Source organism: Vigna angularis, chromosome 11 (genome assembly GCF_016808095.1).
Source record: "Vigna angularis cultivar LongXiaoDou No.4 chromosome 11, ASM1680809v1, whole genome shotgun sequence".
In the NCBI taxonomy this organism is placed as follows: domain Eukaryota; kingdom Viridiplantae; phylum Streptophyta; class Magnoliopsida; order Fabales; family Fabaceae; genus Vigna; species Vigna angularis.
The window spans coordinates 4810455-4837934 of NC_068980.1; the positions used below are offsets into that span (position 1 = coordinate 4810455).

The 27480-nt window shown below is 33.8% G+C and overlaps 1 protein-coding gene across 7 annotated transcripts; it reads right to left on the minus strand.

The window, feature by feature from the left end:
* Positions 1-386: 386 nt before the first annotated feature.
* LOC108332924 (helicase protein MOM1) lies at positions 387-17531 on the minus strand. 7 transcript variants are annotated; one of them, XM_052870415.1, is made up of 14 exons: positions 17435-17531; positions 17273-17309; positions 15701-16239; positions 14444-15377; positions 12811-12862; positions 10829-11140; positions 10197-10370; positions 8798-9719; positions 8599-8619; positions 8371-8492; positions 5067-5171; positions 1723-3720; positions 1431-1644; positions 387-995 (listed from the first exon to the last, which is right to left on the minus strand). In XM_052870415.1, the coding sequence occupies exons 3-14, from the start codon at positions 16209-16211 to the stop codon at positions 694-696; spliced, it is 5667 nt and encodes a 1888-aa protein (XP_052726375.1). In that variant the 5' UTR covers positions 16212-16239; positions 17273-17309; positions 17435-17531; the 3' UTR covers positions 387-693. The 7 variants fall into 7 exon arrangements, with proteins under 7 accessions (XP_052726375.1, XP_052726378.1, XP_052726376.1 ...); XM_052870418.1 differs by lacking the exon at positions 17273-17309 and having other exon boundaries at positions 17435-17474; XM_052870416.1 differs by having other exon boundaries at positions 17273-17440.
* Between the last annotated feature and the right edge of the window lie 9949 nt (positions 17532-27480).

The window sequence follows — 27480 nt, forward strand, 5'->3', positions numbered from 1 at the left end:
TTCATGAAAAACTTATCACTGGACTCCAGTAATATACATTTGCCAATTCAACCAGGTGTCCTAGACAAAATTTATAACAGTTTTGGAATTCAAGTTTATTATTGATTCAATCATAACTTGCGATTGTGGTTAAATTAATAAATTAAATTTATTATATTATAAAGATAAAATCATGTCAATGATGTTTAAATTGACATAAAATTATTTAGTAAATTAAAACATAACGATGTAAAATATTTTAAAGGTTATTTGCCAAGGATTGTATACGTATCATTAATACTTTCCAGTTCAATAGAAGCGAAAATGCATGTTAAAAAATGCCAAAAAGGATAGAGAGAAAAAATTCAAGTCATGGTTTTCCTCTTTAAAAGGAAACTTTACCGTAGTGACTTTAAAAATGTCTCCCTTTCAAATCCGCAGTTGCGTATTAAAGTTTTGCTAATTGTTTCAAGAACTATACAGCTCACCAATTCCCTGTGTTTCATCTTAATCGTCAGCCATTCATGACTCATTGTATGCCAGAGAAAATTAGGCAGACAATTAATTACATATATACATTTTTACATAACTATAATTAGAACAAAGGGATGTAAAAAAAAAACTATTGTCATCTGTATCAGTACGAAAATATTTGCCCTACCATATATCATGTAAGAATCTCCCAACCACTGGGAGAAGAAAAAAAGAGTTATGTCACGGTCTAAAAGGCTGGAGATGCGGCGCAGGGGCGCGAATCTCACCACCAGGTTGAAGATTTTCGACAGGCAAAGAGATGGTGTTGATAATTGGTGATCTTGCAGAAACATTGGTGGGAAATCGTGATGCACTGTAACCAGCCCGTATAGGATGTAACGTTAGCTGAGAGCTAGCATTTGTGGAGGGACCCTGCCGGTTGGTCGCAGAAGGACCAAAAGAAGAACCGGCAACAAGAGATGGCCAATTAGCATTCTGTTGTTGTGAGGGCGGAAGCAACTGCTGTGACGCAAAACTTGAATCTGACCATAAAATAAAGATTAGGAAAGACTCAAATTAAAATCTGAATTCCCAGTGCTGCAAAGCATCCACACTTAGTTATATGAATGTCTGCTCATGAGCAGAATAGATAAACAATGCACATATTACCCGGACAAGCGGACGAGTATATATTTCCAGACCCCAAAAAAAAAAAAAATACTGATGCAATCATTATACAGCATTAATTAGTTTCAGGACTTTAAAAAAATACATATCTAATTCATTTGCCTATAAAAAAAGGAAAAAGGCTGGTGACGCCAGAATTACTGATGTTTTTTGTCTGCTTGAGAGGATAATCACTATTACTATTAGAAACATAGTAGGAATGGAACCGAAGTGAGATTAGATTTACATAACATATCAAGTCAGGGCAATAAAAGCAACATTTAATTTAGATCTCAAAAAAAGTAAAATACCTTGCAGCGTTCCTGGTGTACACGATGGTTTAAGATGTGAGCATTTAGCCCTAAAGGCATCTGCCAAAAACCTATTCATACGAACTACATTAAGACTTGTATCCAGAGTCGTCTTTCTTTGTTCGAATTCAGTTTCTATCCCTTGAATTTTAATATCGTACTTCCTGCGGAGTTCTTCTAATTCCTTTTTAAACTCAGATTTCAACTCCATAGTCTGCTCCAGCAAGAATAATATTATATAGTCACAAAAAAAGATGACCAAAATCAAAATATAAGCAAACCAGAAACTAACCTTTTTTTCATAGATTATCATTGTTTGATCTGCTACTTTTCGTATTCTATCCAATTCAATTTTGAGTGGATCATAATAGCTCAAATGCAGGTTTCTGGAAGCTGAATGTATTTCAGCTTCCATATGTGGATAATTGATCTCCAGAGGAATTGAAGAATTTATTGTGTTTGTAGATTGCATTCTTACTTCACTAGGTGCAACTGTATTAGGGTCTGAATATGAGGCAGGGTGCCCATGTGAATGTTCCAAGTTTGAGTCAGATTGCACATCTTGACTTGGAACCACAGTTGGCTGATGTTCAACTTCAGTTTCTAAACAATTAAGGTGGGAAGACGGAAGCTCCGCAGATAGTAATTGTTGCCCCTGATCGGCTGGTACAGCATCAACTGTACTAGGTACCAGTTCTGATTGTTCGGAAGAATGCAGCAATTCCTTAAACTTTTCATGGTCAGGAGTGGAGCCCATAGATAACTGTGCATCTTTTTCTCGAAGATCCATGACTTTAAATGTTCTGGATACTGGAGACTCTTGGGACAATTCTGGAATGGTTTTAGGTGCTCCTTCCTGCTCTTCTGATGTGGTCCTTTTAGCCACCAACACAGCACTTGTTAAATCCTCTATATCATCAACACAATCAGCCGCTGCTGGAATACTCAAAGGAACATCATCAGTAGTTTGTTGCTCCAAAAGTGGATTTGAAATGGATATATTATTTGGACCTTCATCACCTGAACAAGCACCTTGACAAGTCCTTGGTGATAAAACCCTATCTAAACATGGGACCTCTAGTCGACCTTCATCAGACATTTGAGTCATAGATGACGGGGGATTCAAAGGAGATGCATCCTGTACACACTCGGTAAAATTGAAAATCCCACTTGTTTCCGGAGGCACATCTCTTACTAATGTACAAACAGTGTCCAGTTCATTTCTAGTTTCTTGCTCATCAACTGGAATATGTCCATTAAGTATGCTAGAAGAGTCTCCAGAGTTTTCATGCCACGGACTCGAATGAGTATTGTTATCAGGACCATTACTCAATCTTAATTCTCTATATGAAACTTCATTTACAGCACCTCCATCAGATTCATGTTCCATGGATGAAGGAGGATTCACCGCACCATCATTTTCTGTTGAATCTGTAGTATTGATAATCCCATGCTGTCCCAAACGTTCCTTTCTACCCGACAAACTTACTGCAGCCCTGTTAGCAATTCTTTCATCAGATAAAGGTGAATTCTCGGTGACAGTCTCTGTGATGGCTTTAACCTTATCATTTTGACCCGTTCCCTCTGCAAAGTGATTCTTAAGAACATTGTCAGGTTGTACTTGACCATAAGTCTGGAAGGACTCAACCCCAGTCCCAAGTTCCTTTGAGGCAACTATTTTAGAAAGTTCATTTTGTGCCCAAGATTCCACATCTTCTACCCAAGCAGCCTCCTTTTCTAGAAACTTCTGTTTGTCAGCTGATTGCTTGGCCTCAAGATCCTTGAGTTGTGTTTCATGCTGACATTTCAGTTCTTCAATTCCTTTTTCGTATTCAATATTCAAAACCCTAAGCTTTTCCATTCTTATAACATCATTGGGAGAGCAGGATCGTATAACAGCTGACTGTAGTTTGTACCCTTCCTCAAATTTAGCCTCTTCCTCCTCAATATGTGCCTTCAACCTTTGCTTCTCTTCCTCTTGCAAAAGGCATAGCTTCTTCAGCTTCTTTTTGCACTTCTTCTGAATTTCTTTAATACTTTTACACATATCTTTTTTGAACAATTCAACCTCCTGTTCAACTCTGGTACATACCCCATCTGATGGTTCGGATGCTTTTGGAGCATCGGTATCATTATAACTTCCTGTACGATATAAAAATATTTTCTTCAAACAACGCAGCATAGAATAAATGTAGTCCACCTCTTCTTTCTTACACACAAAGTTCAAATCTTTTATAAGAGAGGCAATGGGATCGAGTTTGTGCTTTAGCAAAGAAGCTGCAGTCCAACACTGAATTTTGCACGATAAAAGAAAAAAAAATTATCAGTTAATGCAATTATGTGAATACACGCAGTTATAAGAGGCGTGAAACAGAACTCCTGTCTACGAATTATCATGACTATTTTACTCATAAAAATATACCAAATGATATGGCATAAATGCAGACCAAGTAGTATAATTTTATGTTGCATTTATGTTGTTAAGATGGTAACCGGTCTGTGAGTATGCAAGTGAAAAAGAATAGAGAAAATTTCCTTAATAGCTCCCAAAAAGAAAATTGAAGGGAAATTCGTATTCAACTTTGCACCTATCCTACTTTTCTTTGCAAGAGAAAATATAGAGCATGATCCTAAGGCTGATAGAAGATTTGAGAAAGGTTTGGGACTCGATTGGTAGCCAAGATATAATAGGATAAGCTACATGTGGTGCAGCACAAGTATTAGGCAGCGGCAGCAGCACAGGTGGCTGACCGCAGTGAATACGGTTGCGGAACTAAAAAGTTGTGTTTTGGGTTGTATATGGTAGTTTAGGTTTTTCAATTGGGCAAGGGCCCAGAACATTTTTAAATTTTTGGAAATCAAGGTTGCATTTGTCTTGGGTTAGGTCATGCTGCATAGACCCTAGAATTCATCTTCTTTAGATTCAGCCTACGGCGTGATTTGCACCATGGCATGGCCATTCCACAATGTCCAAAGTGGCTGCAATGCACTACCATCCCTTCAAAATACTCTTGCCAAAAGATTATTTCATATTTTGAAATTGTATACAAGCTAAGAATGCAAAACATAGAAAATGCAAGTTACTTCAGTGTTTATCTTTTCTAGGGTCCTAGATACTAGGTGTAGCTAGATTGGCTGCATGCCAAGAAGTAATTGCTCTCCAGCAAAATTGATTTAGCTTTAACTATTGTTGTAATACTCTCAAATAAAAATAGACCACTCTGATGAGTGGAAGATACACACATCTAAATTCAGAAAACTTTTGTTTCTCATTCTTCCACAAATATAAAACTATTCATTTGTCTTCATCTAACAGTTTAAGCTTTTGAGATGGTTCATGATCAGGCCTTGAACTATATATTTCTAGCCCAAAACCCAGATTATTGAGTATATTTGCAATACAGTGTTCATACTTAAGTTTGACAAGTTCCACAAAAAAGTTACTACAGAAAAGGAAGTCAAAATTGTTAACTCACTAAACATATTCTTCGGACTGTAAAGAAAGTGAAGAAATAAGCAAATAAAAAACATAAAAACAATTTTCTTCAAGAAAACAAAAGCTATGCCAAAAGCAATGGATAAAGCAACTAAAGGAGTGAAATTAAATCGAATAGAAGTACTAGAAAATATTCTTACCAGAGATAATTGAAAAGCCTGTAATATCGAAAATGGTTCCCTATTGACATCATGGTTATTCATAACATATTCAAGAAATTTATCGATCACACTCTTGACTTTATCCTGCATTACAAAAAGAGGCCATCAGAATATTATCGATTCAGATTAGGTTAGATTGACATAAATACAAATTCTACCAAATCAATAATGATACCCATAACAAAATTATAAAATTCATTCCTGGGGGAATGCAGGGTGATATCAGAAGAATTGGTGGAAAAATTAATTTTCAAGGACAAAATCACACGGTACACAATCTAGTGGGACTGGAACGATTTCAGATTGAAAAGGGGCACAGACAAATTCCACCTTCCTTAGGTTCAGCTATCACATTGCTTATAGCAAGTCAGTTTCATTATATGATATTTAAAGTCATTATCCATATCATATTTCAATGCAATCATTACTCAAATGGTTACATAATATAACAATTAATCCAACAATGACACAAAAGCACTCTCCAACAAAACAACAATAACCTTTTCCTCCCTTACTTCCTTCTAGTACTTCATAATTGTTGGAAGTCTCATATCATCTAGAGATAAAACTAATTTAGAGTATATAAGTGGGTGCAAACTTCACTTTACAAGCCGATTTTGTGGGGTTGAGTTAGACTTAAAGTCCACTTGTTAACATGGTATCAGAGCTATGGTTAGAGCCTATCCTAACCATATTTGTTGTTTGTTGGGCATATTGTGCCACGCTCGAGATGTATATACCTCGACATGAGGAAAGTGTGTTGAAAGTCCCACATCGACTAGAGATAAGGTCAATTTAGAGTATATAAGTGGGTGCAAACCTCACCTTACAAGCCAGTTTTGTGAAGTTAAGTTAGGCTTAAAGTCCACTCTTTAATAATAATTATAAACTTTGAAGCTAGGACACACAACACTGCTGAAGTATAATGTCATTATTTTATTATTAATTCTTATGTTAGGGTTTTGTTAGGGGCTTCCCGCCATTTTATCTTTCAGAACTACTGCTTCTATAAAAACAGTAGTAAAGTGTATCACTTTTTTTTTAATCAAAAATGTAAGATTTTTCTTTTTCTCTCAACTTCAAGTTATAACAACTACAATTTCCAAAATACAGGATACGACCACCTGGATATATATATATATATATATATATATATAGAGAGAGAGAGAGAGAGAGACACACACACATTGAACATTATTATGAATTATATAAATTGAAAATCAAGATTATATTCAAAAGCATCTATAAAAAATTTAGTTAAATATAACAATTTGAACACACTATTTCCTGATACAAAAAGATCTAGTTCATCCATCTAAAATCCAAAAAGTGTAAAGAGGATCTAAGTCATTTAAGACATTTCATCCCCTTGTTGATAACCATCATTGAGACACCCTTTTAAGTTAGATTCATCCAAAGGCAAATTTAATTAGAGATAGTGAAACACAAGATGTAAATGATAAATAGATTGTTTGTTTGTTTGTTTGTTTAAAGGACAAATAGAAACTTACACAAGTTTTTCTTAAAAAAGTGCCAAAGCCGCAAAACAAATGTTTTTTTAAATTCTACATTAGCAAAATGTCTGACATTGATGTACATGTGTAGTAGGCGTGCTGGAATCAAACACATGTCAAGCGAAGACATGGCATTGAACAGTCATGACCAAGCGTCATAGGTTATAAACTTATAATCATTAAAAACATGAACCTAATAGGACAAGAATAACTAAAATAAGTCTCCACCTATGGTTAGATCCAAATTTTATTCACATCATTGCCTTAGTTACCATTCTAAATTCATTATCTTCCTTCCACTTCTAAAAGGATTTAAGCAATCTCATTAGTCCTACCACTTCAAACTAAAAGCCTACTTTTCAATTTGATACATCATTGTTGGGTTTTTACCTGACAAGGAGTACTTCAAAATAGACAATCAGAAATTCCAATTAAAAATTATTCAATTTATCAAGTATCTTTTCAGATCAGAAGCATTTCATTCCTAGTCCATTATAAGCCTAAAATTACAAGCTTCATACCATACCATCACCAGCATTAAGGCAGACACAGTAATGCCTCCAAATATCAGAATCTCAACAGGAACACTATCAAATCAACAAAATTCTAAAAGCCTTTGATAAGCACCTAAGCGCTTGGGAAAGCTATCATCAAAAGCTAACTATAAAAGGGGGAAAATCAAACACTTGCTCAATTGAGCATCCCACAACACTCTAATTGCCCTCCACCCCTCAAATAATACAGAACTAACTATCATAGAACTAGGCTTAAGAGCCAATGTCTCAACAACTTTCACTGAAAAAACCCTTCACTCAAATCCCTTGCTGATTAGAACCCTTTTTGAGACATCGACAATCAGCTTTGATACCAATTGATATGTACATAAGCACATGGAGAACCCACCCCTAATAGCAAGCTATTAAGGGAGAAGAACCAAGCACTTACGTACTCTGATAGGATATAGGGTGATAGGATAGGAGGCAGCAAGCCGAACGGTAGGAAGCAGGGGGAAACAAGTCGAACGGTAGGAGGCAAGGGAAGCAAGCCAAATGGCAGGGGGAAGAGCTGTAACCGATCGGTTGAAGAGTTACTATCCTAACTCGTAACGGTGAAGATGGGCGGGAAATATTTATAGTAAATAAAGATATATTCTATGGAAAATATTCAGTATAAGATATTAATAGTAAATAAAGATATATTCTAGGAAATAGTCAGTATAAGATATTTATATTAAATAAAGATATCTTCTAGGAAAATATATTCTAGGGAAATATTTTATTTAGAATAATATTCTAGGGAAAGATTTAGCACAAGATGGGCGGGAAATAATTAATATAAATAAAGCTAGAGTCTATTGTTAGGGGTAGGTTTTTGATTATTGAGTTGTTGACAGGCGGCTACGCTACAGTCCTCTGAGAGAGGTTATGCTCCCATACTAGGGGGGTTATGCTCTCAACTATCCTTTATTTACAAAATTTTATTACCATTAATAAGAGAATTCCATTCTTTCTTTATCTTTTCTGCCTACTGTGATCATGGTTCATTACGTTTCTGGGTAACATACTCTATCGAGCATCCCACACAACTCAATAATATGCAAGTTCCTATCAGCCCTTTACATTAAATAATGATGCTGAACTGACAATATTTATACACAATCACACTTAATCAACAAAAACAATCTGGTAATTAGAATGCAACCATACAAAGAGTAAAGGACCAATGCAGGAAACGGGGTAAACTTAACAAAGGGAAAACATATTTCATACCGGAAGAAGAAGTAAATCGCAAAGCTTTGTGATCTCTGGCTTCAGCAAAATATGTAACCTACTCTGCTCATCATGCAGTCCTCTTTTTCGCTCAGATTCAACATTGTCTCCTTGAGATCTATCTGATATTTGGTCAAGCAACCAGATTGAGTTAGGGCCATAAATAATTGACATGGAATGGATTACCAGAACAAGTAGTCAGACTATGCAAGAATTGAGAAGCATTACCCACTAAATCTCCAGGTGTTCCTGCAAAATTATTTATTGGTTTCATAAGTTATAATATATATATATATATATATATATATATATATATATATATATATATATATATATATATATATATATAAAAGGCTTACAATAATTGTTACTAATTGGCAACTTCATTGAACAATGAAAGGTCAAAGTAACAAATGTCACCACTAACCTGCCTTGCTACCAGCGGGTAACTTTTCATCTTCAAATTTTGAAGAAGGCTGATCAATAATATTAACTTTCCTGCGCTTCTTTGCTGCTCCTTCACTTACATTATCAGGCCCATTGACTGAACTCTCAAAATGATGAACTTTCTTCCTGCTCCGCTGAGATGAATTATTTAAGTACTTCCACAGAAACTGTTTTCCGTCCAAAAGTTTTGTCCAAAAAAATTGGGATGGCTCTTCATCCAGTGACCCAAGTTTTATCTCCCCATGCAAAGAAAAATTTCCCTGGTATGTTCCCCCATTTTGCTGCACTTTCAATAAGATTGAACTGTTGCTTGAATCAATATGTTCTCCATCCTGAGATAGTAGCGATGAGAATTCATGCATTGCTTCTTTTAGAAATGGTCGCCCAAACAAGGATTTCACATTTGATGCAGAAGTTTCACCATCATGAAAAGCTTTGAGTTCATTAAATAGACAAGAAGCACCCCACATCAACAGCATATGACTGGTACTCCAGTTTATGTTTTGTAAATTGAAGTCAATTATTGACTTACATTGCTTAGCAAGGATTAAGGCTTTTTCTTCAACAGTGAAAGTTGAATATAACCGGAATATTTTTATGAATTCAAACTGTGAATCAAGTGTTATTTTCTGAAGGGACCTTATATCATTCATTGGGTTCCAATCACTATCAAATATAATAATAGAATCAACAGACGACAATTTAATGCTTGGAAGGCAAGCACATGTTTCTAACAAAAACACAAATCGTTTGTTGTTCTTGTCATTAAATTTCTTCATGGCAGCTTGTCTCTTGGAAGGTAGAATATTTTTATCAATTCTTTCATACGAATCTGGACCAAATCTTTGTCGAAGTAGATCTTCCAAATAATTTCCTATAACTCTTCCAGAACCTCCAATAGACTGCAAATTCAGTAATAAACTAACATGATTCAATGAACTATCTTGCCCAAAGTGAACAAATAAAGTATAAGAAAAAGGGGGACAACATGGTCTCATGTAACAACAGACACACATGCATGCGAGAAAATTAAAGGAAACAGGCAAAACAGACCTAAACAGAAAAATGTGACCTCCAATGTTCTTTTGACTCTCCCCACACGTATTTTATGTGTTCCATTCTTATCTATTAATTCCGTCTTTTATTTATCACTTCATTCCAATGTTCTCATGCCAGTTAATATGAATATGCCTATAGTTGTGAATAGTTTTTAGTATTTATATATCTATAATATAAAATCTTTGATACGAAAGTCACCCAACTACATTTTTGTGGTCAGCCACTCCTCACTGTGATTGATAACTATGAAGCTAAAGAAACTAATAAACGATGATGTAAATTTAATGACTTAATGGGTAGACAGTCCGAAAAATGTGTACCTGAAAAAGAATGAGCACCCTTAAATCCTTTTTTCTCAACTCCTCAAGCATTGAATCAAGAAGTTGCAACTTGCCACTTGCTTTTAAATCAAAATCAAGATACTCAGTCGGTTGGAGACCCTTGTTAAGAGAAGGTTTCAATTCTGGACCAACAAGATAGGGATGACTACAACACTGTCAAGAGATACCACGAGAAAAATAAACTATTAAGAAAATACAAAAACATATGACAGCTCTGGAGTTGATATAAAAAAAGTAAAGGAACACCAAATCAAATAGAAAAAAAAGTACACGTTAGCATATCAAATTCATTTTAATTATGAATTAGCGACACCAAATCAGAATTAGCATCATGCAGCACAGGATGTTAAAATGAATTCAATATAAAACATAATAAATTTTTATTAATAATAGTGAATTGATTATATTGATGTCATACTCATTGTAATTATCTCGCTCAGTAGTAAGAACTTGTTAACAGTTTAGCACTAAACATCTAATAATAATCAAAACATTATTTCAGATGGTGAAACCAAATATTGCAGCATAAAACATCTAGATTCTAAACAAAAAACGACTTTCTCTTCGATGTTATGATATGCATGCAATTTATTCAAAAAGTACAACCTAACCTTCCGAGTTAATATAAGAACATCATGGACAGCCTCAACGCTATCAACCTTTGATGAGGAGCGCAGAATAGAAGCATTGGACAGTAAAATAGAACAATACTGTTCAAGCTGCAGATTAGATATTTGTACAGGAACCCAATACTCAACAAACCTAAAGGAGTCAGACTTGCATCTGTATGGATTATGACTTGACAATCTCTCCTTCAGTTGAGTGCCACTCTTCATGGAATTAGTTATTAAACCAACTTCTTTTTCATTATCAATTTGAGAGTCCTGCAGCATGCTTGCAGCAATAGAATCCCCATCTTCAAGCTGATAAAAAATACCAAGTGATCAAAGACGTACCCACAGATAAGCATAAACAATCATTATGTATGTGTGTGAGAGAGAACATGTGAGTGCACTTGTAGGGCAGGTTTGTGCAAATTACATGATTAGTTAACTACACCAACTTGTCTATCTACATATAGGATTCTGATCAATAAAATGTTGCTCTTGTTTTTGTCACAAGACAAGTGCAGGAAGATTGCCACTTGCTTTTGCCACAAGATAAAATCCCAAATCTGAACTAAGACATAGATTCTATCCCAAAGAAGAAATGCAAATCACTCTTGTTTTATTAATGAAAGGTGTGTTTTACAAAGGAGCCATAGGTTGCTTATATAGGTTTAGGAGAGGAAGAAGGGTAAGTGATCTTAAGAGATGTGGGACTTGGATGTTAAGGACTGCATATCACACGGCCAAGGAAGCTTAGGTCCCACATCACTCAATTCTTCATCATCCTAAAGGTATATAACTGACTTTCTGTTCTGTTTAAAGTTGTAACTGACATAACTACTTCTCTGATCTATATATAGGATTCTCTAACAGAGAATTACAAACTCTTTAGAACGTACATATTCCATTCAGTATCAATACAATTTTCTTTCGACACACCAGATATATCTTTGTAGCTATTGAAATATAATTCTACTCTATATGAACATTTTGGTTCACAAGTATAGTAGTATAATAGGGTGTTATCTGTCAGCTACTGGCTGACAGCTGTCATCTCTGACTAAAATTAGATATCAGAGGTTGCAACAACTATATAAACCTCATGTAATGTCAACAGTACTAATTGTTGGAAGTCCCACATCAACTAGAGATAAGGCCAATTTAGAGTATATAAGTAGGTGCAAACCTCACCTTATAAGCCGGTTTTGTGAGATTGAGTTAGGCTTAACATGGTATCAGAGTTATGGTTAGAGTCTATCATAACGATATTTGTTGTTTGTTGAACATGTTGTTCCACCTGCTATCAGACTGTTATCGGACTATCCATTAATGTCTAGTGTCACGCTCGAGATGATGTTTATACCTCGGCGTGAGGGAGGTGTGTTGAAAGTCCTACATCGACTAGAGATAAGGCCAATTTATAGTATATAAGTGGGTGCAAACCTCACCTTACAAACCGGTTTTGTAGGGTTGCGCTAGGCTTAAAATCAACTTCTTAACACTAATCAATAATACAATATACAAAAAGTCTTTCTCTCTCTAAAACTCGATATTAGAGATCTAACTGGGTTGCCCTATACCTACAAAACCGTCCAACCCAACCTAAACCAATTAATTTATGTATGTATTGTAGTAATTTTGTTACCTAACAAATATTAAAGAACATTGAAAATATTTACTAGGCAAATTTTTCTTAATAGATTATAATTTTCTTTTAAATTACTCAACCTGATTACCCAACCCAATTATAATTGTATTAGGTTGCTAAATAAAGAAAAGTAAACCCAACCAAACTCAACTAAATTTAATTGGGTTCGATTGAAAATTAGATTGAACTTGAACCAGCCCAAGCCACTTGCACCCCTACTAAAGGAATCAGTTTTATCCATCCAACCCTAATCTGACTGATTTGCATAATACAACTACAGTTGCAGATTACATCACATGCTTAATACTAACGATGAAGAACAAAGAATCTGACCAACCTCGGTTGTAGAAGGGTTACAAGACTTGCTGACTACAGGATTATAATCCAACCTGCAAAGAAAAGAACAAGTTATTTAGGCCTGAAAACACCAGATAAGTCAAAATATAGGTAAATCCTCATGAACTGGTCAAAAATAATGCAAGGAACAGGCGCTACAATTCCTGCAAAAATATTCCATCTACATATTTCTGCAATCAAATATAGAACTAGAAAGGGTTTGGTGAATAGAGGTCACAGGGACACCTTACAGCTGCACATGACTTGTTTCAAAGGAGAAATCAGCATGTAGTAACTGGTAAGAATACCCAACACTTTCCAAGACCAAGATGTTTGACAACACCAAAATGCAAAAGGACAAAAGGTGCTTATTAGACATATTGCATTTCATGTGGATTTCATATACAGTTCCAATTTCAACTAAGTACAACTGAATGACTATCTGCTAAGTCAGTAGTTAGTAAAACAGCTAGGTCATAGAAATTCTAATATCACTGTATTTCAAACATAAGGAAGTTTTAACAGAGTATCATATTTCTCTCACTGGCTCTGATAAGACCTTTAACATCAGCACCATTACTTGCTTTACCAGATTTCTCTCAAACATTTCATCTGGAATGTGATGCTGCAGCTAGGGGTATTGGGGCTGTTTTGTCTCAAAATCATCGGCCTATTGCTTATTTTAGCAAGGCTTTAAGTGATTCTTCTTTCTCCAAGTTTATTTATGAGAAGGAACTAATGGCCATGATGCTAGCAATTCAACATTGGAGACCTTATTTACTTGGGCAGCGATTTGTGGTTCCCATGGCTTTTTGCCTCCAACTGCCAGTGACGGCCCGAATTCTGTCTTCCATGTCTCTCAACTTAAACATGCCATAGGTACCCATTAAGTTGCACAGGACCTTCCAGCAGAACTCTTTTCAAGGTCTTGGATTCCAGGATGCAGCAGCTCCATGGGATATCAGTCCCATTCAATGGAATTCGAGAGGACTCGAAGGCGCTACATGAGAAGATGAAGGAATCATTCGTGATCAATTCCCAAACTTTGACCCTGAGGACAAGGTTGTTCGGAATCCAGGAAGTATTGATAAGACCTTTAAGGTGTATGTTAGAAAAAAGGTTCGAAATCAGAAGTTTCATGAAAGTTAACGGTGGTTGGGCAGTTTAGGGGCGGTTAGAGGTAGTTATTAAGTTTAGTAAGGGTTATCTTTTAAGGAGGAAATGGTTCCTCCTGAGGGGTGTGTTGTGTTTTCGTTTTTGGAACAGGGTTTGTGCTGTGTAGAAGGGATTTACTTCCCTTGGAAGCTGATGAATTTTTCTGTATTATGTTTTCTTTAATTAAAGTATTATCTCATGTTGTGTAGTAAGATTTGAGTGCTTATTTCTTTACTGAATCTGAAAATCCGGTTTCTTGTTCCCAAGAAACCTAACAGGCTCAATTCCATCTTATTTATTTTTTATCATGTTGCAATTCTATCAATGCTTACCACAAAATATCAAGCAACATGCATCAAATGAATAATATAATAAAGAACTTATGATTCAAGAATTTGAAAATACCCTAGAAAAGAATATAATAAAAGAGATGCCATGCAAAATCAAGAATAATGAGATATATGACAAGTAACAAATACCTTATCCGCTTGGAATGTGAACCATCAGTCCCCATTATATTGCCAGCTAGAACTGAAGGGCTACTGCAACTAGGAACAAAGTTGCAGTTGTTACCCTTAGCCAATGTGGCAGAAACATCTGAATCCATGTCTACCATAATTCCCTTTCTTTTAGAAGGTACCAATTTGTCACCACTACTATCATACCCAACACTATTTCCGATTAAGTCTTTAGGCTGAATGCTTTCAGGCACCAAACCAGTCCCAAAAGTCGCAGCGTTAGATGATGCTGACAATCCTAGAGAGACGATATTTTCAACTAGGTCTTTCATTGGATCACTCAGCCGATGGTCAACTATCATCTCTTTTGATTTTCCATCTTGAGGTAGTTGCACACCATTCTTGGAATTGCTTGATGGAAATGTTTCTTCTCTGTGGTGATCTGGCTGAACCTTTTCAGATACCAAACCAGTCTCAAAAACTGTGGCATTAGATGGATTGTTAGTCCCCATAATTTTGGAACTGATCATTGACAGGTCACCAGAATCAGAAATCACGTTGCAGTTGTCACCCTTTGCCAAGGTGGCAGAAACATCTGTATCCACACCCACAGTGATTTCCTTGCTCTGAGAAGGTATCGATTTTTTACATCTATCATCTTTAACAGTGTTCGTGATAAAATCTTCATACAATATCCTTTCAGATGTCAAACCTGCCTCATAAGTTGCAGCCTTAGATGGTGCCAATGAATCCAGAGTTGCGGTATTTTCACCCAGATCTTTCACAGGGCCACTCAACCTAGAGCTAATTCTCATCTCTTTTAGCTTTCCATCTTTAGATGGTAGTGCACCATTCTTGGAGACTTCACAATCAGAATGGCAACCTTCAAAGCACTGGTCAATTTTATCTCGAATATTGTTGCCACATTGATTTGACTTGTCAATCCTATCAGGCACTGTAAGGAAATCTTCTCAGGCAAGCAATTAAAAATGATAGATAGTTAAACAAAACCTAATAACCATTATCAAGCCTCACTCAGAAAACATTGACTTGTCTTAATTGTGATAAGTAAACAAAAAGTACAACAAGAGACTTGAAGAAAGGCCTAGCATTAGTAGCACCTGTAACTACTTCTTTTATTACATGATGGTGTATATAACAATAACCATAGTATTAGCATGGATTTTTCTAACATTTAGATATGTAACAAAACTAACAGGGTTCAGAGAAAACAAAATTGTTAAAATAAGAATGACACCAGGCATCTCAGTATATTACCTTCTTTTGGCAATTCAAAGAGAGACCGGTACATACGGGCAGTCATTCGCCTTACTTTAACCTGGGGTGTTCCAAGATCTTGTTCCTCATTTTCCTTTACTTCTTTGGCTTCAAATGTCAAGTGTCTCACACTCTTCTCTTTTTTTGGCTTAGGGTTTGAATTCAATGAACCTGAGCTTTTAGAATCAGAATGACTAGTAGAAGAGTAACTCCCAGTCCTTCCAGATCTTCTCAAAGGACTTGGCATGTTCTTTTTTCCAACCAATTCAGATCTCTTTTTACCCACCCGTATCAGTGTTTCTCCCCTTTTAAATTGCCCGGACTTATGAGTACTTGAAGGATCAGAAATTATCCTCCTTGATGATGTCCCTCTAGGAGACCGTCTGAGAGCAGTTGCATCTGATACAGTAGGATGTAATTGTTTTTTTCCCTTCTCAGCATTTTGTGTGACTCTCCCATATTTACTTTCTTCATCCTTAGCACTGTGACTAAAACGAATACTATTTACCATTTGTTTAGCTGTACACTGCCTGTGAGACCTACAAAATAATACTTCAGATCAGTATAGAGACACAGAAACCATCACACAGTCCTTTAGGTTGGGCCAAAGCATGAAGAGAAGCTATGTTGATGATGAAGGTGCGGAAGCAAGGTGGTAAATGGGGAAAGGGCTCACGGTTTTGGTGAATTGATGATGGTGGGATGGTGTTTTGATGGTGCTCTTAAAGAGGTTAGGTCAACTCTTAAAGGAAGGTGACTAAAGCATATCACATGGGATACTCTAGCCTTGACTTTAGAGAATAATAGAATGATTTAACAATTTAGCAGCATTTCATAACTAATCTCAAAGTGGGAATACAAGGGTGGAGACACCTCAATAGACTTAGGGTGTCTTCAAATTATAGAAGCGAAACCCTAAAAACACAAGTAGACCTAACTTGAAGACCAAGATGAAAATCCTCTCCAATACAGGAACATGCGACTACTACCTATGAAGAATCCTCACCATTCAAAGATGCAGTACCCATCATAGTATCAACAGTGTGGGGTAATAGAAAGAATATAATCAATTAAAATTCAGTCATTTATCATTATTCAAGTTGGAGTTGTGGAAAAATAAATAAAGCAATAACATAAATTTATATTATCACAAAAAGGGGGCGAGAAGATATGTTTAGCTATAATTATTATCCACGAGTTATAAAATAAAATAAAAGAAAATTTGTGTTTGTCAAGTAGTACAATGTAAAAGCACTCATCTCAAAAACGTAATCGAATCAGTCTACTTGTAGGGAACATATCAATCTCTGTAAGACAAATCATCCCAACCAACATAGACACACTAATCATCGCAAATGCAGATTAAAAAAAACGAATAACATCATAGAAGAAATAAGCGGAATCTGTACATGCGAGGATGAAACGGATACGCATAATATAGATACAGCGTATAAAATTCACCAGTGAACAATGGGAAAACGGAAAGCTTATTCTAGCTGATATTTAAGAAGGTTATCAAAGTGCCAGCCACATCAAACAAAATGGAATGCAGAGGAATTCGGAGAGTTTTACCTTTCAATGAACAATCAGAACTCCGAACCCTAATTCACTGACAGTGGAAATTACAGAGACGGTCATCAGCAGCAACGTAATGATCGAAGAGGTTAAAAGCAAAAAGAAAAACTATACAAAAATAACGAAAAAAGGAAACAACAGAGAGAGAGCATAACCAACCTGCATCAAAGACAATGTTGAGAAATTTTTTTATTAGGGTGTTACGTGAATTTATGGCACTCTATATTCTCAGCTTTTCTATTTATTTTGAATTAAATTCCAAACGAGATCCTCGAATATGGGTGAACTTTCTTTTTGTCAGGAGAAATTTATATTGAAATATAATAATGCTTTTGATATTTCCTTTTTAAATACACATTCATTTGTTGACAATTATCTTTAATAATATAATAATATATATTAAAATTTCAAGTTAAGGATAAAATGAATATAATAAAATATTATTATTTTAAGTTATAATGTAGATATTATTTTAGTAGTGTCAACTTATAATGGCTACTCATTTATATTCGAACAAAACCTAAAACTGGGTATATGATGTGGATCATACACCCAACCACTCGATAATGAGACAAGTGTAACCCATTGTCCTGAAATCAAATTTGGAATACGTAATTACTAAATACTCAAAAGAAAAAATAACTTTTTATTATAATATTAATATATATATATATATATATATATATATATATATATATATATATATATATATATATTCATAAAAGGATTCTTCTTCTATCAAAATGTTCCGTTCGTTAATATACATTATTTTTGACTTTTAATAATAAATATCTTTACATGCATTTCGTAATCGCTAAATTTTTATTAGTTTTCTTAAATTTCACTAATATCTTTTATTTTACTAAATATTATAATGTTCAATTTTTTAATTGTACTTTTTATTATAAGGAATTAGTAGATATGTATGCACTTAGACGTAACATCGCTTTTTTTTCGCTTTCCTATATACATATTTACAAACATTATCTTATTTTAAATAATTGTTTTTAAAAGTAAAATCTTCAGCACTTTACTTAAATTTCAATTAAAATGAAAATTCACTTCTTATATCATTATACTTTTGTTAACTTCACAAAATTTAAAATAACAAATAAGATTATCTACACATTTATCTTAACACTCATATAATGAGATCTCCCAATAAAAACATGTTTTCATATAACCATAAACGTAAATATAAACTAACATAACAAAGTCATCATCTCAATTTTGAAAAATATACAAAAGAATTTAAAATCTTAAAACGTTTGAAAAATAATAACTTTTCCAAAATTCTTTCTTTCATTAAAGTAAAATATATGATAATTCATCATGTTAGACTCAGGAAAAAGAAGTGAGTCGCAAATGAACAATCTTAAAAAAAAAATATTTTTCCTGATAAAAGTTTTTCCAATACCACTTTCACATGTCTCAATAATCATTCAAAAATTTAGATAATTAAAAACAATCGATCAATAATTTTTAAAAATAAAGACATTTGTTCTCTGACCTTGACACTCATGAGCTAAGTACTAACACTTTTAAGAACCCTCCACTCTATCAAGCTATCCATCAAAAGGGATTCTTTCAAGATACTCACTTGAGGAACACGCTTTGAATAGAGCAACAAACAACACTAAAAAGAACCTAGTCTTAACAAATAACTTAACTCTAAAGAGAGTTCACACAACATTCACATGGAGTTATTCACATGCATTCAATCAAAACTATAAACCCATAAAACTTACACAAATACCTAATCAAACTTAATACAATTCTCTATCATTTATCTAAACTTTATTGAAAACATTATGAACACCAAAATTAAATGTGGGTTAATTTTCACAACTTTTCAATATCTTCAATTCAAAAACACATTAACACATCAAAGCATAAAAACATAAAAAAAAGTAAACAAAAGAACAATAATATTTGTTCCCCTTACAACCACCGTTTAGCGATAAAAGTTTAAACTTTGGATTAAATATGTAAAAATAAAAACTTTCAACACTTTCACCATAAAAAACACGTTTTGACCATCAAATAACAACTATACACAAAAACTCAAAAGAAATAATCATCTAGCTTCTTCTACAATCACAATATAATACAACACGCATACAAGCAAGAAAGTTAGCTTCCCTAACCTGGATATTGTTAAGATATGCCAAATATTCTATTAAAGGATATTAGGCAATCAAATATTGTGTTAGTTATAATTTAGATATTATTATAATTTGTGCAGATTTGTGCACCTGACATTCCTTTAATAGATGAAGGATTATAGGATCTTAAATGTATATATATGGTACTATACTCTTTGAAATAATACATCAGAATTACTCTTTAAATCTTTTAATATGGTATCAAGAGCCAACACTGATATCCTCTAAGATATAGGAATCAATGCTTTTTTTTCATTAAATATTTCTGATGGCTTCTTCCGATGACAATCAATCGAAGAAACATGATTCTGGAACTTCCGCTGCTTCCAAGAGTTATATTTCTACGGTTGCCGGATTTGTGACCAAGTCAGGTATATCTAACTCTACCCTTAATCTTTCTGTTGTTACTAAGGATAGTGATTGGATAATTGATTCGGGTGCTACTGATCATATGACTTGTGATCCTCATATATTTACTAATTTTTCCTCTAATTGTTCTAAAACTGTTATTATTAATGTCAATGGGGTCTTATCTCCTATTGAAGGTATAGGTACTATATCCCTTTCACTCTCCTTATCGATTCTTGATGTTTTATTTGTTCCTACATTAAACTGTAATCTTATCTCCGTCAGCAAGTTAACCAAATCACATTCTTGTGTTGCCTTATTTTACCCAACCCATTGTCTTTTTCAGAACATCCATTCCAAGGAGAAGATTGCTAGTGGTAGAGAGAGTGAAGGACTGTATTATCTTGAAAATGTCTCACAATCAAACCATAAAAAAGGATTGACTTGTCTTGCGAACGATCACATACAAAATAAAAACAAAAAAGAAATTTGGTTGTGGCATAGACGGTTGGGACATCCCTCTTTTGGTTATTTAAAAAAATTATTTCCATCAGTATTTCATAAATGCAATATTTCTGATTTTTTTTGTGAAACTTGTGTTTTGGCAAAAAATCATCGTGTTGTGTTTCCTTTAAGCAATAACAAAACTAATTTTCCTTTTTCATTAATTCACACAGATGTTTGGGGCCCTGCCCCGCAATCTACACATAATGGAAAAAAATGGTTTATCAGTTTTGTTGATGATTGTACTCGGGTAACCTGGGTATATTTGCTTAAATATAAAAGTGATGTGTGTGATGTGGTTCGTTCCTTCTATCATTTTATTGTTACACAATTTAACACATTTATTAAGGTCATTCGACCTGACAATGAAGGAGAATATTTTAAGACTGAATTAATAGAGTTCATGAACTCTAAAGGCATCTTGCATCAAACTACATGTCCTTATTCACCACAACAAAATGGAGTGGCTGAGAGGAAAAATAGACATATATTAGGGGTGACAAGATCACTTTTGATAGATGGTAATGTCCCATCTTATTTATGGGGTGAGGCTGTGAGCTCTGCCGTTTATTTAATTAATCGAACTCCTTCTAGTGTGCTTAACTTTCGAAGGCCTTTTTGATGTGTTGTCTGATCATTGTATCCTTCCTCCCATAGTTTATTTACCACCTCATATTTTTGGATGTGTTATATATGTTCACTTACACCCACATCAACGTACAAAGCTTGAAGAACGAGCGATCAAATGTGTTTTTGTTGGGTATGGATCAACTCAAAAAGGTTATCGTGCTTACCATCCACCATCAAGGAAATTTTATATTTCTATGGATGTGACATTTAATGAGCATGAATTTTTTTATGTTGATTCTCCACTTCAGGGAGGCAATGAAAGTGAAGTGCATAATCATGATGTTGGTATGTTTGATTGTGAAGATAAATTATTGTGTGAGGATCATTCTACAGGAAGTGAGCCAATCCTAAATATGGACCCTTCTTTTCTGGATAATACAGTGTCTTCTGATCATAACCAATTGGCTCAATCTTCTCCACAGGTTCAACTTGACTCTTCAGAGGTACCTTCTGATCCTATCTCTGATAATACTAATTTAGATGAAATTGATCATGGAATTGATTCTTGTCTGTGTGAGACCACCAGCACACCAAACACTGAGTCTACTACTGTTCAATATATTCTTCCACCTCGTTCTAATCGTGGTCAACCTCCAGTTAAATATGAACCAGACCTCCAAGCCAAAGTTAAATATCCCATTAGTAAATATGTGTCATCTCACAGGTTATCTCAATCATATGCATCATTTGTATCTCAATTATCTTCAATTTCTATTCCTAGTAATGTACAGGAAGCTTTGGCAGATCCTAGATGGGCCGAAGCAATGGTTGAGGAGATGGCAGCTTTAGAAAAAAACAACACTTGGGATCTTGTGTCCTTACCAAAAGGGAAGAAAACTGTGGGCTGTAAATGGGTCTTTACAATTAAGCATAAAGCTGATGGAACTATTGAGAGATATAAAGCACGACTTGTGGCTAAAGGTTACACTCAATCTTATGGTGTAGATTACCAAGAGACGTTAGCACCAGTAGCCAAACTCAATACTGTGAGAATACTTTTGTCAATAGCTGCAAACCAAGATTGGCCTCTTCTACAATTTGATGTGAAAAATGCTTTCCTACACGGAGAAATTTCAGAAGAAATTTATATGGATTCTCCACTAGGCATGACTGACTCAATTGGAATGAAGGTTTGCAAATTAAAGAAGGCTCTATATGGATTAAAACAATCTCCAAGAGCATGGTTTGGAAGGTTTACCAAGTCTATGAAGGTTTTTGGCTATAGAGCAAGTAACTCTGATCACACCTTATTTTTTAAGAGAGGAAAAGGAAAAATTACAGCTTTGATTATATATGTAGATGACATGATTGTTACAGGAAATAACCAAGATGAGATTTCTAGTTTACAACAATACCTTGCATCTGAATTTGAGATGAAACAACTTGGAAACCTCAAATATTTTTTGGGTATTGAAGTAGCTAGATCAAAACATAGTATGTTTCTATGCCAAAGAAAATATACTATTGATTTACTGTCGGAAACTGGGCTGCTTGGGAGTAAACCAGCTGATACACCAATTGAACAAAATCATAAACTCTTTCAATGCTCAGATTCAGCAAGCATAGACAGAGGAAGATACCAAAGGCTGGTAGGAAAATTAATTTATTTGTGCCATACACGTCCAGATATCACCTATGCAGTGAATGTTGTTAGTCAATTTATGCATGACCCACGGAAGCTTCATATGGATGCTGTTGAAAGGATTTTGAGATATTTGAAGTCCGCTCCTGGAAAAGGAATTTTGTTCTCAAATCATGAAAACTTAAAGGTAGAAGGGTACACTGATGTAGATTGGGCAGGTTCAAAAGATGATAGAAGATCTACCTCTGGATACTTTACTTTTGTAGGAGGGAATCTTGTAACTTGGAGGAGTAAAAAACAACCTGTAGTAGCAAGATCTAGTGCTGAAGCAGAATTCAAAGTCATGGCACTAGGTGTATGTGAACTTTTGTGGATTAAAAATGTGCTATCAGATTTGGGCTTTACACAAAATGAAGTTATGAGTTTGTACTGTGACAATACTTCGGCTATAGCAATTGCTCACAATCCTGTGCAACATGATAGAACAAAGCATGTGGAGATTGATAGACATTTCATCAAAGAGAAGCTTGAACCTGAAATAATTTCATTTCCTTTTGTAAGATCAGAATTGCAGTTGGCTGATGTTCTCACCAAAGGAGTATCAAGAAGATTGTTTAATGAGTCTCTATTCAAGTTGGGAATGTGTGATATCCATGCACCAACTTGAGTGGGGGTGTTAAGATATGCCAAATATTCTATTAAAGGATATTAGGCAATCAAATATTGTGTTAGTTATAATTTAGATATTATTATAATTTGTGCAGATTTATGCACCTGTCATTCCTTTAATAGATGAAGGATTATAGGATCCTTAAATGTATATATATAGTACTCTACTCTTTGAAATAATATATCAAAATTACTCTTTAAATCTTTTAATAATTCAAATGTTTAAACTAGCCGTTTAACTTTCACTTTAAACTTTATGCCTCTTTCCATACATTCCTTTTCAAAAATATCTTCAATTCTCCTTAAGAAAACTCCTCACGTTTCACTTTCTAAATAACTAAAAAACCATAGATTTAAGTGTCTTACCACTATCCCAACTTACTTATTTATAATAAAACTCTTAGCCAAAAATTGAGTTATATCGTCGGAGAATATTTAAGTTTTCTTCTTAGATAATCAATTTAATATCTTCTTAAGAATTACTCACCAAATCTTCTATTTCTTTGTAAATCTTTTAAATAAACTTTTTTAAATTAATAATTATCTCCTAAGAATATCTAGCAATATTTAATAATATCTCATAATATCTAATACCACATCATAATATCTAACAATATATTTTTAATTAAATGATTACTAAACTCTTGTTTATTTAAGCTCGTTTATTTATTTTCTTAATTATTATAATTTTTCAAGACCTTACATTCTCCTTATAAATAAAATTTTTGTCCTCAACAATTAATTTTCTAATATTCTTCTAACTTTAACAATTCTAAAAATACATCTTGGAAAATATTACTCTTACAAACTTCAAATACCCTTCAATAGTATTTTGAGATGAATTTTTCTATCTACTGACCATTCTAAGATTTATTGACAAAAACTCAATAACTAGGAAATAAACCGTTGATGTACAACAAAAACACAACAACACAGTTTGACTTTAATAGATGATGAGGTATAGTAAGCTCACTCCCGAAAAATAATCTAGGACTTAACCATTACTCAAATACCAAATGTAACACTCCATTTCTTTTGCTTTTTAGGGTACAAAGCTACACAAATAATCTTATTTCAAAAAGTCACTTTAAAAATAAAATTGTCACAACTTTATTTAAAAGCTCATAAAAAGGAATTTCAAGTTTTACATCACTATACTTTTATTAACTTGATAGAATTGTAAAATGACAACAAAATAAAAGCTCTAAGACTACCCACACATCTGGTCCTGCCCTAACTCTTATCTTTTACTATTGTGCATCTTTCTTAACCCCTATTGATGAGTGCATATTTATGCCCTTATTTAGCTTTTAATATTGTATTCTTAATTGGATTTTGTACTTTAATACAATATTTTAATTCGAATTTGTTATAACTGGGTTTATTTAGCATAAGATACAAAAATATATTACAAATAGTTTTTAGTTGCATAAATGTTTTTTGAATATTTTGAGGTGTGTTAGTCCAGATGTGACTAATTTCAGCTCATTGAGGTATGAAAATAAATTGGTTGAAAATAAATTGGTTAAAAATAAATTGGTTAAAGTTTCATGACACCTTAAAGATAAATCCAAGAATAGCAAAATAATAAGGACCACAAGAAGTTAATCCAATCATAGCATGAAAAAGTGAAGAAATTTGGCTAAGCCAAAAAGAGGGAACATACCACAAATTTTGGACCTTGCGGTTTTCTCTATTTTTTCTACTAAAAGGATTTTGATAATTGATAAGTGTTTACGATTAAATATAATTTGAGAAAAATATTTCTTAAGATATTTTATTAATTAATATTGTTAAATAATTATCTTATCTAATTATATCAATAAATATCAAAAGATAATATTTATCAAATCTTTTTTAATATAGTAAATATATTCTCAAATATTTTTAGATTTCCACTACAATCAAATATATCTTGAAGATATTGGATTATTTAGAAGATAATTAGAGGATATTACATTATTAGAAAGGAGATTATAATAACAGAAAAACTCAAAACAAAGCTTATTCTAATTTATATATAAAGAGACTAAGGGAAACACATTAGAGACTAAGGGAAACACATTAGAAGCTTAGGAACCCTTTGGGGTTTCAAATTTCGTCCTCTCTCATGCTTTTCTCCTTATTTTCTTTCTATTTTGATGTTATTTTAATATTCCATGAAGTGTTAAGCCTCTACAGTTGATTTTGCTCTAATTTATTAATTGGATTATGAGGTTAGATGAATAAATTTGTGTGTTCTTTTAATTTTTGTTGTGATTTATTTTTATCTATGTTTTTTTTGCTTCTTAATCAAATAAAAGTGATGATTTTTACATTATAGCAAGTTAGCATGATGTTAAATCTACATAACATATCAATCATAAGAATCCAAAGGTTTATAATTTTAGTTACGAATTTACTTAGATTAAAGTTAGAAACTTTTATGTGATTGAATGAGTTTTTACCGATAATTTAGAATGTACTTTGATCAAAAGTGAAGACTTTAACAAGAATTAATCAAGAATGTATTTTGGTTAATTATCTTTTTACTGATATAAGAGGTAAAAGAATATACATGATTATGATTAGTAATATTTAATTGAGAATGTGTTTTGATTAAATTTATTATGATTAATCTACAAAGTTCTTACTTGTCAACAAATTAATTGAGAATTTATATTAATTAATTTAAAATTTTAAGACATTAATTAAAGATGAATCATATTTTGCAAATTGTTTTTTATCTTTTTAAATCTTTATAAATTTATTTCTTTCTATCTTTAGTTATTTTGTTCTTTAATATTTTATTGATCTTTATCTTCTTTTTTATTTTGTTTTACCAATTGTAACATCCCAAAAAAATATTTTGTTTTACCAATTGTAACATCCCAAAAATACAGTATAAAATTATATAATAGAATAATCACATGTTAATAATACTACAGATCAGTCTTACAAAAGGTAGGACGTACGCTTATGGCCGAACGACCTTACAGAATAACGAGAAAGTTAAAACTGTACAAATAATCAATCTAGACCCGAATGGTTTTCAAAACGCCTATACCGAACGATCATACAAAAGAAAAAGGGTAAAAGATGATCGAACGGTCATCGTACAAATAAACTAACTACTGACCGTACGGTTCTACTGTTTGGTCTTGACTTCTACCTCGACCAAACTTTCTTTTTCCAGCGCTCCTTCCAACAACTCTTCTCCTTCTGCTCACATCCACACGGATGATCATTGCAACAGGACAAACGACCGAACGTACAAAACAGACAAGACAGAAAAATAGGGTAAGTTTATGTAATTTAATTCATGTATCAGCATAATTCATAAAATCAATTAAACCAGATAAATCATTAAATCTTTCATGCAAAGCCTAATACTAGACTCTAACTGTCCGGACTGTATGAATTTTGTGCAGCTACGACGTTCGTGCACCCTAGGTGATGTAGTAACTGGGATACCCTCAACAGTTGTCACCTGAGGTTAGTCCTATCTGTCCAAATTAACCATAAGGACTAGGACCTCCTGCCATTCCCACACATGACTTACCCTTCTCTACGTGAGAACGAGTAATCACAAAATATCAAGATGAACCGCCAACTTAACGTGCCCACATTCATACGTTACCAATTCCAATATCCATTCATGAGATATTCCTCCCCAGAATACTCTTTCATAATCAAAGTCATTTCATCCATATCATATTCCATCATCTTTCATCATTAAAACTTCAACTTAACCAATTTGAATAAAGATCCCGTAGGATACCAAATACCGAACGTTAGTTTTTAACCCAGAATGAGACTGAAAACTTGGAGTGAAACCGAGATGTCTCCAACTCAAACATAATCAAATTGAGAGAGTTACTCACTAGTTGTGAAAAGGACCGAATATAATAATACTTCTGAGAGACTAATATAATCGAATGTTGTTTACCAAGTGAGCCAATTTAATGAGCTGACTCTTGAGAGTTCAAACCGAACACCGTAAAGCCTAGGCCGAGTACTAGGACTCTAGGCCAAAACCAATTGAGACAGGTACTATAGGACACCAAATAATAGTACTTGACGGAATCATATGAAGAAACTGATCGCCAATAAATACTTAGCATCTTAATGAGCTAAACCTCAAGGAAACCGAATGTTAGTTGAAGACTGAGCACTGTAGAGAGTGAACTCTATGGAGTTTGGACAAATGCTCTTATTATAAAGATAGATTACGGAAACGAGAACGAGTGTTTGGTGTAAGATCGAGCACTTACTTAGTATGAGCGCTTGGTGTAAGACCGAACACAACTAAACTTATAGAAGAAAAG